Raw genomic sequence first — 16,702 nt, 5'->3', positions numbered from 1 at the left:
AAATTGCCTGATTCTTACACGTTGTAGTGCTTAAACCTGTTAATAAATGAAAACTACATATTGGTGTACTTGTTTTGATTACTGATAATTACTGAATAAAATATCCTTTTAATTAAAATTGGACAAGAATGTATAGCATGCCATACAAACAAAAATTAGAGGTACATCACTAGTGTTACATGTAGTACTTGCAGTTACACCTATGCATGTTTTTAAAAGCCAAAAACAAACTTCAATATATAAAATGTATAACATACCACCCAATTGTCCAGATGCCATTACTTTATCCCTTGGAGAATACCAGAATTGGACCTCATCAATGTCTGCAGCAGCTGTTCTTGCAGTCTTGTCAGACTTTCCCAGCAGTACAGATTCAGAGTCTGGTTGGTCTCCCTGCATTCTTTCTCTTGGTCGACTGCTTCTTCCTTCTTGTTCTCCATCAATAAATAGTGCAAGACCATCTTTCTGGGTCCAACTCATCTCCACATTGTGCCAACGATCTTGCCTAAACTCAGGTGTATAAACTTCCCATACCTTATTCTTGAAATTGAATCTTGCATGCAATCTGTTATCCTTGTAAAACAGTGAATATGATGGGCTAGACAGGAAGTAAGTGTCGCTGACCAGTCTACGAGCCTTAATCCACATAGAAATGGTCATTCCATCTTTACACTTCTTGGAGTTAGCCAGACATCTATCATTATGTTTCCCAATGTCCACATATTGACCAGATCCATTTAAGGATACAGCCTTTCCGATAATTCCTGGAACCAGTTTGGCGCCATTTTCTAGAGTAACATTAAATTTTGGGTGATTGACCTTGTTGTTTCGTTGTGTTTCCATGGAGAAAATCTCATGTCGAATGTTGTCTGTTGGAATTGAAAAAAATGAAAACAAAGTCTTCAATGGTAAGTCATGCAAAATACACACAGGAGTAACATACTATAAATCATTCAAGGGATAAATGAGAAATTTCAGAAAGGAAAATTTCCCTCCTAATCAAAGTTGTTTACATTTGAACAGAGAATAAATACCAAAAACAAAATAAATAAAACAAAATGATTTTCAGAAATAAATGCATATAATTCAAAATAATTCTAGATATCCAATAAGATAGAAAAATAAAAATAACACAGAAAATAAAAAAGCAAAAAAAAAAACCCTCTGTATCCCTTAATAATTTCTGATTAAAATAAGGAGCAAAATGTATTCCTTCTACACTTTAACATTTTCATAATTATGAGGAATAATGCTATATTCTTTCTCTTAAGTCACAATATGAAAAAATAATTTCAACCTTCTTGATTTTCTTTGAAAAAGAAACTTTTTGATTTAAAAATTATCAGTTGTTTCATTTTAAAGAACTTGGGGGAAAAATACAAACTATTTCATGCATTTGACTAAAATAAAAATTTGGAGCAAATACACATACATGTATCTAAACATGCTATTCAATACAACACTGGCTTTTTAAAATAAATCTGTAATACATGTATAAAAAAATACACTGGAGAAGATCAATTCATGCAACTCTGACAATACTGCCATCTCATGCTTTAACAAAGGGAGATAATTCTAATTTTTTCAACAGTTTCAAAAAATTATGTTAATGTAGGGAAATTGGCATACAAAACAGGGTTAAAAGTAAGGTGTTTCTAAAAAAAAAAGGCTTCAACAACATAGAACTAAAACAAAAAATTAAAAAGAAATCTAAATTAATAACATTGATTTTACAAAATATTTCATAGTTCATAGTTGAAAGCCTTTCAAAGTAAAGACTTCCTCCGTTCGTTTCCGTAGCGATTAAGTGTCTGTATTAAGAATAGAGGGTGCTTTTCTTTTTTATGTTTCAAATCAGACTTAATCTGTTGTGTCCACTGACAAGGACATTTTTCTCCATAATCTTTTTTTTCTTCACTTTAACAGATGTATGCAACTAGTTTTCCAATGGACAATTCCCCCAATACAATAAAATAATAAATATTGCCCTTATCTTCAAATCTAAATAAATGCTAAAATATTAAAACCTAGTCCTAATATAAATACTACTATAAATAAACCTCTGTAATCCATTTATGTAATACATAATAAATATCGCTGTAATAATTTTATTATATCATAATATTTTCCTAAAATTTTCATAATACAAAAAATGATATAAATTTTTAATTGCAAGTAAGTGTAAAATTGAGCTGTGTTAGTAAAGCTGAAATAACATAATGCAGATTAGAAGGCTCTGGTATAAAGCAAAAAGGGAAAGACTCACTTCAATCTGAATGATACATATACCAGAAAGAAAAACTGGTGCTTGCAACTATGATGTCATGGTTGGAGAGCAATTCTCAAAATCATTAACAATTGTCAAACTGCACTTAAAACCTTTTTAAAAATCAAAATCAATGTGTCATGAAATTCTTTGAAACCCCAATTCCCACAAACTCAGCAATCCAAGAAAGAAAATAAAATACATCAAAAAGTAGAGGTTTTTAAAATCTGTTTGAAAAAAATTAGAATAATCTTTTTTTTTGAAATCCTTTTTGAAAAACCCAACCCAACAATTTCCTACCCTCCCTCAACTTCAAACGAAGGGAAACATTACTTCAAAAGTAGAGGTTTTTCAAATCTTTTGGAAAAAAATTAAGAATAGAAGGTTTTATTTGAGGTTGTAAATCTGGTAATAATGCATCATGGGAAGGGAAAGCATAAAAGCAAAGCAAATAAAAAACTGAACACCATAAAAACGAATACAAATCCATTGAAGACTACAAAGAACCTTGACAACCGAAATCTTACTCAAATCTCCTTAGAAACCATGTTGCCATGGGAACCGCTTGTGGTGGGAGTGGTTAGTTTACAATCTAACACATGTGCATGTGATTTTTCTACACATTCGACTGAAAAGATGTTTCTCACATGGTGTCTGAAATGTGGCATATATTTGTTATCATATATATTCAACTACCCTATGAATATGTAAATTTATTTATGAGCTAAATCCTATCGGTATGCAAATATATATTCATGAAGTTTTTGGACACCATGCTTTGTTATAGAGAAGGACAAAAACATGCAAATTTAATTTGGCTGTTGTTAATTTATTAATTATCAATTGCATGTTCAGTTAAAGCAATGGATTTTACAACAATTCTGTATTTTGAAATAAATTTTCTTAATTTTCAACACTTGAAATAGGCACCATACCAACCCCAGGAAAAAGAGAAAGGGAAAGGAAAAGAAATGGTATCAAATTTCTAAAACATAAAAATTAAAATTAAATAAAATGCTGAATTCTATTGTTTTAAAAAATATTTTAAATGAAAATTATAAAAAAATTCATAAAACTACAAAACAATAAAAAATTCCAAAAGATAAAATAAAATAAATGTGTAAATTCATGCAGCTCTATCACTATGGGACATGTGTTATGACTACCAATACACTCTGGAAACTACATGTATTAAAACATCACAGACACCAACTCTTTGCCAATTACATGTAATACTACTGCACACACATGGTACATGTATGTTAAATTATGAATACTAGTAAATGTATAACTCTTTTTTTCGCATATATGATTTAAACTTTAAAGCTGGATTTTTGCCGCTAAATCTATCAAAACTATATGGAAAAGCTTCAATCACCTGCCTCACCAATGATACAATTATCATAAAAAAATAACAAAACAGTACAAAGGATTTTTCTTTCTTTTTTTTAGGATGTGTAAATTTTACTGAGATTAAAAAAACTTTGATCATTCAATTTGGCCTCAAATAACCGATTCAGTTATTTTAATATGGTTTATAAGCTCATCTTAAAAGGAGCTACCCTACCTTCCCCCTAATAATTGAAAAGAAAGATACATTTAAATGTATTCTCCTTCACAATTTTTTAAGGAAAAGGCCAATTATGTAAATTTTAAAATGCAAAATATTTATGACCTTGGTATAAAGCAAAAGTTTAAAGATAATGAGCTCAGCACAATCAAATTATATTAGTTAAAATATCATTTAATTAATTGAAGATTGAAGCTCTTCCATGGAACTAAACTTTACATGCGCTGTGGAACAACATAAAAGTTTTAAGTGAAATCTACATTCTCAGGATAAAAAGAACGGAATGAAATAGTTAGCGGAAGGTTTAATTTTAAATGTAGAAAGTACAAAGATGCATTTTTCAAAATATCAATAAAGATATATTCACACAAAAAAACTTAACTACAGGTTCAATTTTAAATTATCTAATGTCAAATATCATTTGCTTTTACAAGTTAAAACTTCATTATACAATGATCCTGTCTAATCCAATCCCTGAATAATTAAAAAAACCCAATAATCCAAAATCTGTCTTATCGAATCCCTGAATAATTCGAAACCAGTCCAAACCAATCCCTGAATAATCCAAAATCTGAATAAACCAAACCCTGAATAATCCAAAAACCTGCCTAATCCAATCCCTGTATAATTCAAAACCTTCTAAATCGGACACTTTTTAAAGTTTGTTAAAATATATTTTGAACCTTGGTAAACAAACACCTGTCTATACTGAATGGGTTTGGTTTAGACAGATATAACTGTATAAATTTTACAAAAAGCTCATTTTTTCCTGATTCAAGGTGAAACTACACTAAGTGGAAAGTTAGCTAATTTGGAATCATCTGAAAAATCATAAATTATTGGAATATTTTTTACAAGTCAAATTGAAATTGAAATTTTTAAGTTTCAACAATACTTTTGGCAATATCAAGTAGAAATTTGTGCAAAAAATTGAAAGTAAAATTGCAATATTGTGTTCCCAATTAAAATAAACACTCACTTGCAATATCTGCAATAATGAAATAGTGCAATGTTCAAGATTGCAATAATAACTCAACTGCAATATCTTCAAAATTGAAATAGTGCAATAACTTATGATTTTACAGGAGAATGTGCTAGTGCTAATGATAAGCTAACAAACAGTTAGTACAACATATAAAACACAAAATAAAGCACAAAAAAAAAAAATATACACAAAATTTAATGTAAATACTTGGTTCTAATGTCCTCCTATCTCTTGAAAGGCTAAACCAAGAAATTAACTTTGCATGGCCTAATATCGATGTTCAAATAATGAAATCTTGCATCTAGATATTAACATTAAAATGAGATTGAAAAACAGAAATTAATTATTTAAAAACAGCATTTGCTGAAAAAATAATTTCATTAAATTTCATATAGAAAATTTTAAAAGTAGAATATGATATCTTACCTCGTAGAATATAATCAAAGGCCAATAACTCTTCCCGCCTGCCATACCAAATCTCCATTTCATCATAAACAGCATCAACATAGCGTACATTCTGGTTAGAATCTCCAATATTGGCTTTCCCCACCAAAACATGAGGCTTGGATTGTAAGGGGAGAGTTGGCGTTGAACGAGTGTAAGCAGAATAAGCCACCAGAGTATTGTTCAAATACATACCAAGGCCAAAATCTGGGTGCCATGACACCTCAACATAATTCCATGTTGTTTCATCGAGTTGCGGTACCCTGACGTTCCATTCACGATTATTCTGATTGACCTTTACATTTAGGTAACTGTCCTTGAGATACATTCGTATTCCATTATTTCCAGTTGAGAAAATATAAGAGTTATCTCCCCTCCCCATAAATTTCAGCCAAGTTGATACAGTTATTCCATTTTTACAAAGTGCAAGATTTCCTATACACTCATCAGAGAGATCCCCAAGATCTAAATATTGACCTCTACCATTAAGGGCAAGACCATTACCGATCAGACCACCAACTAAACGAGGTCGGCCATACAATGTCAAATTCAGCTGGGGATGATCAAGGACGTTTTGGTTGATCATATTCTCCATAGGCAGCATGTAGTATTTAGGTTTATCTGTAAAATATTATGTAAATGATTATACAATAAAATGTTTTGCAGGGTGCAGCTTGATAAGACCACATAGGTCACAGCTTGAACTGTAATGGCAAATAGGCACTCAACATTCAAGCTTAATACAGCTATATCTTTAATTGTGATTAATATATTATTTAGGAATTAACATAAATTATTAATCTACACATACAAAAACCAAAATCATTTTTTAGTTTTTCAAAACGTCTTTTGAAATACTTGAATAAGTCAACACTGTCTTGGGGGTAGGGTTGTGAAATGGCTCCAAGGCCCTTGCCTTCAAACACCAATCTATGTAAATTTGCATGAAATTTCAACAGTTCTATCATACAATATTTTTTCAATCCTGCCTGCGGATCTTACCTCTATTCAAATATCCAAATGCTTCAAGGTAATCCCTTGGTCCATACCAATATTCCAATTCATCAAAGACACCCTTGCCATATGTACCACGTTCCATGTCCACATTCCCTCGTCCAAGGTAAAACTTGTTGGCAATAGATCTTCCGAGGATATCTGTTGGTACAGGTTCATTCCTTTTGTCAGGTTTGTAATCACTGGCTTGTAATTTTTTGTCTATGTAAAGTTCCAACCCAGTCTCCGGATCCCAGCTTATTTCCAGGAAGTACCATTTATGGGTTTCTAATTTTTCTGTGGAGACCTGCCATTTTCTAGTTGAAGTTGCAGCTGTAATGATGAATTCTCTCCCTTGGTTGGTGATACTAATACCATTATGGCCATTAGACAGGAAATGCATATCATTTCGTAAATTTGTGACCTTGAACCACAACCCTAACAGAGCACCATGGTGACAAAGGTCAAGGTTACCTAAGCAGTCAGCAGAATGTTCACCAAGGTCAACAACCTGGGATTGACCATTGACCTTTATAGCCTTACCAATTTTTCCTTTGACCAGTTTTGGGTTGTTGTATGTATCAATGATTAAAGATGGATGATCAACTATGTCTCCCCTCATAATGTCAAGGCCAAATTGATACTTGTTGGGTTTACCTGAAGTGGACAAAATGTTACCATTTTATGGTAGTAAACATGTACAGTGAAACCTTTATCAGACTGCATTAGGCAGGTGTGCCTTGTAATTGTATGATAAAATAATTAAATGTGATTTATAAAAAGTTTTATGATTGGTTGGTTCTCTTTGAGCAAACCAGATTATTTTACATATGACATCATTCATGTTGATTGGTCCACACTCTGCGATTAAAAAAAATCCAAAACAAAGTACCATTTTGGTTATGAACCAATTATCAAAATTTGGACTATCACCTGTTAGAAATTAAATTCATAAGAAATGTTTCTAATTTGTAAACAGGTTATACTCAATAATCTGTTTTGGGCCAGTTTACACTTTTATAGACAACTTCACAGTTTATAAGTGTAAACAGCCGCTAACCAAGTTCTTTCGTATAAACTGTTCAAAAATTAAAAAAATGCCTAAAATATAAAGTTTTGTGACTTTTGAAGATTCTTCCAAACTGTCTGTATACCTATGGATGGCCTTGACCTGACATTTTTCATACTGGTGGAGTTATTGTCTCTTTGACATATTCACCATATCCATTCTTCTTATGTTTCAACCAAAGAGCATGCACTAATAACCAAATATACAAGTACTTAAAAAATAACAAATAATTAGGCCAAAACAAATATACATATCTATTCAAGGTTAAATAATTAGGCCAAGACAATTATATATACCAATTCAAGGTTAAATTTGATGAAAAAATAGGGTAGGTAGGAAGGTAAAATCATTTCATCTCAAACAAGGATTTCATGACTTTAATAGAGCTTTACAAAAAATATGATCCTTAAGTGACATTTCAACATAAATACAAATAAGTTTTTGTGGGATAGGCAAAAAAAGGGGAGGGTACGCTACAGTAGGAAGGGTAACCTTAAACATATCGTTTTTCTTTGCCTTAGATATTAGATAAAATTAGTTTTGGAGACAAAAAATATAATTCAGTATGGTTTTGAAATATAAACAATAAAAAACTAGAAATAATTAATGCACAACTGTTATGTTTAAGAAGAAATTAAAATAATTGAATATTTTGAAAAAAATATATATATACTTATTATGTTAACCATTATCTAGATTCATAATTCTAAAAAAAAACTGAAAGATACTAAAAGTTTGTAAGTGAAACAAACCTCTCTGAATTATATCTAGGTCTAGAAGGCTTTGACGATCACCATAATACATTTCTACTTCATCAATAATGGCTGAAGGATTAATGACTCCTTTCCTGTCACCATGGGGACGACCAATAAAAAAGTTTGTATCAGATGACCATGGAATGTCCTCTTGGGTACTACGACCTTGATAGGATGCCCTGACAAAGTCCAAAAACATCTCTGTTCCATTATCAGGATGCCAACTTAATTCAATATAATGCCACTTATCAACCTTTAACCCATAAAAACTATTCCTCCACACCTTTGTCTGGCTTCTAACCTCAGAATACATTGTATACTGCTCAGAATATAGAGTAAATCCAATTGGACTACTTGAAAAATAGTATGTTTTGGTTGGCAAAGTTGTCGGCTTCAGCCAAAATGATATTGTAAATCCATACAAGCATCGAGCTGGGTTTCCAAGGCATGTTTCTTTCAAGTTTCCAAAGTCAATATAATCCCCTCGTCCAATGAACTCCACAGCCTTTCCGATTTTGCCATCAGTAAGTTTAAGATTTCCAACAATTTCTGTCTCTGCATTATCAACTATCAGTTCTTGTCCAGCTATCTGATCCATATTCATATAATACAAATACATAGGACCTGAAAAAGAGTAAGAGATAAAAATGATTAATAAATAAGACATAAAGTAATATGTACAAGCCAAACACCAAACTCACTTTTTGGGGAATCAAGGGAACCAAGGTTATAGCGGTAATCAAAAGAATGTAAAACAGGGACAAAGACCAGACATGGAAAACAGACATACACAACAAAGAACATAAAGTAACTAAAATCATACATACAAAGTAACAAAAGTAAATGAGCAACTAGGACTCCACTAAAAACTGGGAGCATGAACCAGGTGCACCAGTAGGGTAAGCATCCTCTGCTTTTCTAGAAACACCTGCCGAATTGCTCATAGAAAGTTTGGGGTAGACAAAAGAGGAAAGGAAAAGTATGGCACGTTGAACAAATCAGTTTTCATGGTGCAGATGGATACACAATAATGATCTACAAGTTCGTGATGATGACCATAAAACTTCCGTAGTGATGACTTCAATCTTGTAGGAACACAACCCTGTTCCAGAAGTAGTCTAGTGTGATACAAAAAGTCTGCGTAGTTACGGCAAGCTCTGGCATAACGTATGAGTTGTGATATGAAAACTTCACAAGAGTTATCATTCTTTGATTGATTTAATTGGGATGTGAATTAAATTGAAAAAAATACAGAAAAGGCTACTGCTACACAGTAGACACAAAATACAATTTGGCAGTGATAAGAAATTTACTCTTTACATGTTTTAGCAGTTCATGGCTTTCTAGTATTGAATTTAATTTTATTCCTAATAAAATTACAAAAATAACGAATTTGTTGGGTATTTTATCATCCTCAGCTCCAAAATAATAAAATCATCAATGAACTAAAAAATATTGAGCAATGCTCACTATATTAATATCCCACTCTCCCATTTGATAACATTTTGACCTTCAAATGGATTGGACCAAAATCTAAACAAGAGGGTCAACTATACTTGCAAAGTGGGGTTCCAAGCAGAGGGTACAAAAATGTGTTTTTTAGTTAGTTTACTCCCATATTTTTCAGCAAATCACATTTGTCTTTCAAATAAACATGCTCTTATTGAAAGGGAGGTAACTCTGGAAGCCTAGATGATAATTATTCTCTGAGTGTTTTTATCAATGATATGCATGAACATGGTGGGAAAAAAATAATTTGAACTACAATGTAAAATGGTAATAACAGTCACTAATTGTTACAATAACAATCAACTTGATAAAGTTACACAGATTTGTATTCTTCATTTAAGAAAACTTAATAACTTTCTGATAGATGAGACAGTATTTTTGTTTAATGTTGACTCTTTGACATACTCACCATATCCATTCTCATTATATGCGTAGAATAGGAGCTCTTGGATAAATCATGAAAAATTCAATAATCTCCCACTTACGTGCTTGTGTTAAAGTGGAGATTTCGTTTGTTATTTTCCCTGTTTTACTTAAAATTGTAATAAATTACTTTAATCCTAGTCAAAACATGTCAACAGAAAAAAATCTGCAAATTTTGAGAGGACAACATCCCTTCTAAGAGAAGGTTAACGCCTACGAGTAAATAAAGAATATAAAACAGGCACTTTATCTTCTATCTAAAGAATTTTTACAAAAATGTTTAAAAGAAAATGTCAAATATACAGTAAGATTTGTATTCATAACTTACAAACTTCTCTGAGGTTTTAATCTATTTTTGATATCTATAGATCTTTTCCTACATATTTAACAAATTAAATAATAATGAAAACTCATAGGATGTTGAACACATGGAATGCTTTGTGTGCAAATATAGTTTCTGTGGAGAATTGTGACAGACAGACAGACAGGGCAAAACAATATGTCTCCCCATCAAAATGTGGGGAGACATAAATATGCCCCATGTCTATAGATTATTTCCACAAATCACAATTTTTCACTCTTTTTCCTCATGGCCTCTTCCCCAAAACAGTAGAAAAAAAAATCACTGCATACAAACATATCAGTATTTTTTTCTAACTCAAGGGTAGATCCACAATTTCAGGTTGGAAGGGGGGGGTAAAAGAATAAAATGCTGAACAAAGCCAGCCAAAAAAAAGTACCAGAGAAACAATGTGAAAAATCAAGATTTCATGCAAAAAATAAATGGTTTCTAACTTTAAGGTGGACGTTTGCCAGGTGTGCCCCACCCAAATTAGCGCCTGAAACTGTGCTTATTATCATACATCAAACCTACCATTTTCCTGAATCTGTTTCTGTGACAACAGTTTGGGCCAAAATCTAAACTCATCCACAGTGATTTGTCCCAGGTTGTATAGGCCTAGTCCATCATTAGATCTGCCGATGATGAAATCATTATACTTCACTGTGCCAGAAACAGCTGCCCTAAAATACAGGAAATACATAACATTTTTATCATTATGTGAAGTCAAAGCAATGAGACCATGACTGGAACAAGAAACAGGATATTCAGGGACAAAGACAAGACAAAGAAAACATAACATGATACAGTACACAAACAAGAAATGAGGACAGACAGACAAACACATCATAATTTAAATATCTGTTGTAACACAATATTTTACCACTGTTTTGTCAGAAAAAGAATTACATTTTTTAAATATTTTTCCATGGAAGTTATCTAACAGTAACATAAAAACATTTTTATAGACACAATTGATTCATATATTGGTGAAGAATGTAAAACTTGTTTTTGCATTGAGTTAAAATGCTAAAAATTTGCAAAAAAGAAGATAAAAAATGTTTTAATATCACAGATTACATAACAGTGTAACTCTCATTTAACTAGTTTATTCTTGCCAAAAAATGTAAACATTCTGGTCATCTTCAGATTTTTAGATCATAAGTATTCAAAAACTTAATCATTATTTTAATATTCCCTATTCCCATAATCCAAAGAAAGTGAAAATTTGATATGAGCAAAAGTCATTTGTTATGCATTACTTTCCCATTTGGCTTATAGAAGACTGGAATTTTCAAGAAAATTTAAGTTCAGGCATGTAGACAATAACTGCTGGAAAGTGAACTCAATTAAAAAAATCCTATAAACAATAATTGACATTCAGATCCTAAAAAATAATTTCCAACACCCATGTAATAAATAACAACATATAAATATAAAAATGTTAATTTTCTAAGTTTGGAACCCACTTGCAGAAATGTCAATAAAAGCCATCAACAGGCAAGATTGGATGGCTACCTGTTCATCTCTTGACCACTATTCTATTTCCAAAAATGGTTGTAACTCTTGCAAAAATTTCAACAGTCTGCCTGCCACTTTTTCTTTTTCCTGCTACTTAAAATACTACTGACATTCCAGACGTTGATGTCAAAAAGCAACCAAAATCACTTAGAATGTATGGCCCAACTATATAAACACACCTAACAAATCTAAAATCCAATCCATTCAGAGCTGGAAGCTGAGATTCCCACAACATTATTTTTTCTTTATATGCCATTACTAATTTAGTGAATAATTTGATAGTTCATAGAAACATCAAGGTGATATTGGACTGCAAACATAATTGCTTACAAAGTATATCTCGTAGATCTATAAACCCACAAACAAAATTTGAAATCAATTTGTCCAGTAGGAACAGAGTTTTTTTATGACAAATTTCAGGGGCGGATGGTCAAACAGATATCATCCACTTTTTCAGATGAGGTATAAATGTCTTGATAAAAGAAACCATGCAGATATTGATGTAGTCATCTACTATGCAACTCTTTTTCTCATTAGTCATAATACTGGAACCAAGGACAGGTAATTAAGAAATCAAACGCTCCCCTCATAATCAACATCTTCAAGCATCAGGCATTGCCTTTCAAAGCTCTCAAGTGAACTATCTTAACCCTATAGGTTGTTTAATACCGACAGTAGCCTCTTAACTCTCCTACATGTTAGAATTATATAATAGTATACAGCATAAGATAACATCACTTAACAAATTATGGGTGCGTTTGGTTCGTTTTAATAAAAGTGTTTAATAACAAAGATATTCATCTCTGAAATACACTCTAGCTTGTCAACATTTTTATTTTAAAGGGTTAACGAAAGAGGATAGACTGTGAAATTTTGAAAATTTAATGGTAATTTTTCTACAGTTAGATGAATCACCTTATTGTGTATTGTATTTATAAAAATTATTTTTGTCATGGTATATTTAACTACATAAATGGTTGCTTTACGCCTGTGAAAATTACATACTTAATCAAAACACTGAATAAAATTGACTCCTGTAATATGAGAAGGCACATTGAAGACAGAATTTTACTAAGTGCATTATTATAGAACCTAGCTGTTTTATCATAAGTCTGAGCTAAAAATGGCCAAACCATGGTAAAATGATAATAAAACAATGGAGTTTCCATGATTTATTTCATAACTGATGCTTCCATTTCTTGAATCTCCTAATTTAAAAGGAAATGCACAAATAGCTATACTATTTCTAGCATTACCTACAACTGTGAAAAGGTAAAATAGACCCAATGAACACAAAAGCCCAAGTGCTTTCAAATTAGGGAAATGATTTTCAACTTGCTACATGTAAACTTTGGCAACCTACTTTACCAAATATTTCATTGGAAAATAATATGGAGAGGGAGCCACCTCCTTTTGGATTTTTGAACATCTACTCCTGAAACATTTGAACACTCTGATGCCCTGTCATTGTGCAGTGAGGGTAATTTTGAAAAAAAGATGAACTATTTAATTCATTATGTCTTCATAAAAAACACAATCCTATATGACATTTTTATGTGTGGCCAACTAAAACACTGTTAAACAAGCTATCTCTATGATTATCCAAAAAAACATAAATATCAGATGAATTTCTCAGCAGAGATTATACATTTAATATATCATTTTCACAAAAGACAAAAGGCTAACTGGTCTATGATGTAGATATATAAAACTGTAGCTTAGAGACAAATATGTACATCTGATGAAGATTAAGGTATGGCTTGAGGACATGTTCTGACACTTGGTGAACAGTTTTATATAGGATTAGATAAATAACTGTGATAAGCACAATGAGTGAAGCATTTCTTAGTCAGCTTAATGAAAGTTTGCAAATTTAATATATTTTAAATTAAAAAAATTAATTTTAAGACTGTTTATAGTTGAAGTCTTTATTACACCTGTTTGTACTTTACAATGCTTTGATATCATGTGAATTAATAAATTATAGTACAATATCTGTAGTCCACTTTGGGAAAAAATGGGGGGGGGGTGATGATGAAAGCATAATATCAATTGTCAAAGAAGTAGAATTTGTTATCACAAACAATATTACCTAAGGACCCACCTAGAAAATTCAAAATGGCAGACTTTTTCAAGATGGATGTCACTGTATAAAACTGATATACTTTGCACTGAAAATTGGGTCAGTTTCTTTTATTACAATGTATTATGAAAAATTTGATCTAGTTGCAAACTGGTGGAAGGGAAAAACTTACTGAATGGAGATTGTAATCAGGTGCTCTGAGAGGGTTAGTATGTGTAAGGATTGCAATTTGAACTTTACCTTATCTGAGGAAAACTCATACGAGCTTGTTGGTTTCCATTCACATATAAATATAGGCCCTGGTTTCTTTCCCATGTAACAGCTACATGGTACCATTTATCAGACAGGAAGTTGTCGTAGGAGACTGTCCAGTATCGACCATCTTTGCTACGGAAGATAAATTTAATTCGGCCATTCTGATAGGTCATTGCTACACCATGCAACATGGGGTCATGACCTCCATTAGAAAGATAAATTCCCTCAGTTTGAGCAGGGTTTGAGAATTTCACCCACATTCCCATGGTATAACCTATAATACAGATAAAAAAAGCACTGAAACATCATCTGTAAAATTACAAAACTCTGTACAAATGCATGCAGGTTTTAGGAACTAAATATGATAAACTTTTGTTACATTACTGAAAAGAAATATTAAAATCATCTTTAGTTCTAAAATAAGAAACAAAATTAAAAATGCATGAAGCAGCTGATTAAAAAAACTAACAATAAAAGACGTTTTTTTTTTTTTCAATAAAATTTGTAGATTCTCATCCCTAAAAATTGACAAAAAAATGGGGCAGAAATTTCAAAATCAGGATTTTTTTAGCTTTAGTTTCTAGTATTGAGATACAACTACACACAAGTCTTTCATTTCTTTATGACTTAAATGATGTTTCTTCTCAGAAACTGATGTTGCTATAAATTCAGAACATATCTTTACTTCAAATAGCTAAAATTAGGCTAGAAAATATCTGGTCAAAAATAAAATCCTCCCATCCACCCCATATTTTTATGAAGGTTGAATGATAACCTACCATTTAAGTTTACTTGACCTAAAGCGTTTTTGCATAAGGAGGCTCCACATGAAACAGCCAATAACATACAAAAAATATATGAATGCAATCTAACAAGGAAATTAAAGTAGAAATAATAGTGGTGTTCCTACTGTGTAAACAGTACTGATCAACTTGAATGCATTTCTTCCTGATCTGTGTAAATAATTAATGAATTAAGCATTAAAAGATGAAATTCCAAAAACTGGATTACATGCAATGTGATATTATGATATTTTTTCCATTGAAAAAACAATTTGAATTTTTTATAACTACTTATACAGCAAAAATGTTCAACACATTTTGTTTAGGATCAGTATAGAATTATGTGGGTGTTTTTTTTGGCATTTCAAGCTTATTAATTAAAATACACATCATTTCCTCAAAATCACAAGAAAAAATCATCTTTGATTTAAGAAATCATTTGGCAAACACGTTAGAAATGATTTTTATGCAAACTTTCCATGGTTTTCTATAAACCTACCCTCATAACAAAGTTGAAGGTCGCCAAGACATTCCCTACGGTGCCTTCTACCACTAACTTTGATATACTCTCTTCGTCCATCCACCAGAAGTGCATTATTTTTAGCTCCCTGCACCAGCCGTGGTTTACCATACACTGTTGAATCCAATCCCGATGGGTTCTGTATAATGTTCTGTTTATATGAATCCATTGGCAAGTAGTAAAAAGCCAAGCCATAATCTGACAAAAATTCAAAATAAAATAAATTGTTGAACTCAGAGTATAGTGACCCAGAAAGATACTATAAAAAATATGTTTATAGGGGACAAGCATTTGATTCTTCGAAAGGGGGTGGCAGTTTTGGTCCAGTCAGAATAATTGTTTTTAAAAAATTATTAATCTGAAACTTTTATCTCCAGATGCTATACAGCTAGATTATTTATTTTCATTTTACTGTACAACAGAATCTGGAGGCATACAAATAATTATTTTTTCTATTTTCTAGGTAGTGTTGGCCACATTATTCACTTCCAAATTTTTCCTAGCCACAATATTTATTTACAAAAACTGCTAGCCCCCTAAACAGAACCCCTCAGAATCAAATGGTTGTCGCCTTACCTTACTTACTTGCAAAACCATATTCGTGATAGGAATGAGCTGCTAGGTCACCTTTTAATGCCACAATTATATGATGTAAATAAAAAAAAATGAGACAGAAATATTGTCAGAAATGGTGTGAATGCACAATCATAGACCTATAATCATATTATAGGTTTCTGGCACAGGTACTTAAGGGTTGAGATTTTTGCAAAAAAAAAAGAAAAAAATTGCAAAATCATGTATTATATCAGCAAATATATTGCACTTATACTATCCATATATATGTAGTTTTCTGGTGTATGGGGTCAACTGGTATATAGGACCAGTATATCCCCATGTACCAGAAACATTTACTGTCGTAAATTCGTCATTTAAAAAAACGACCCCAAGTATCCGTGGTCTCATGGCACAATTAATCACGTTTAAATTTATTTCCACAAGCATCAACAAATATTTTTATTGTTATATGAAACCTGCCAATGTTGATGCATGCAGTCTACTTTTTGACAAATCTTATAATTTAAGGAATTTTGTGAGAAATATATCTTAATATTAGTAATAATTTTTAAAATGCTTCCTGTTTTCTATGGGTTCAACTTAGATAGGGAAAAGTAACAGTTAATATTATA

The 16,702-nt window shown here is 31.6% G+C and overlaps 1 protein-coding gene across 10 annotated transcripts in view; it reads right to left on the bottom strand.

Moving 5' to 3' along the window:
- Positions 1-16,702, bottom strand: part of LOC148600356 (uncharacterized) — a 72,275-nt gene that overhangs the window by 35,568 nt on the left and 20,005 nt on the right. For 9 of the 10 annotated variants that reach the window (XM_088558002.1, XM_088558003.1, XM_088558001.1 and 6 more), the window contains 7 exons: positions 15,495-15,713; positions 14,199-14,487; positions 10,889-11,037; positions 8,080-8,706; positions 6,268-6,915; positions 5,248-5,886; positions 258-869 (listed from right to left, as the gene is read on the bottom strand). In XM_088558002.1, coding sequence (XP_088414128.1) covers positions 258-869; positions 5,248-5,886; positions 6,268-6,915; positions 8,080-8,706; positions 10,889-11,037; positions 14,199-14,487; positions 15,495-15,713 — 3,183 coding nt within the window. The remainder of the gene's footprint in view (positions 1-257; positions 870-5,247; positions 5,887-6,267; positions 6,916-8,079; positions 8,707-10,888; positions 11,038-14,198; positions 14,488-15,494; positions 15,714-16,702) is intronic. The other variant, XM_088558011.1, reaches the window with a different exon arrangement.

This window comes from Perna viridis, chromosome 13 (assembly GCF_037379345.1).
Source record: "Perna viridis isolate PV_CMFRI_1.1 ecotype Kerala chromosome 13, ASM3737934v1, whole genome shotgun sequence".
Classification (NCBI taxonomy): Eukaryota; Metazoa; Mollusca; class Bivalvia; order Mytilida; family Mytilidae; genus Perna; species Perna viridis.
Note: the sequence above shows the minus strand (reverse complement) of the source record. Positions and strands in the feature narration are given on the sequence as shown.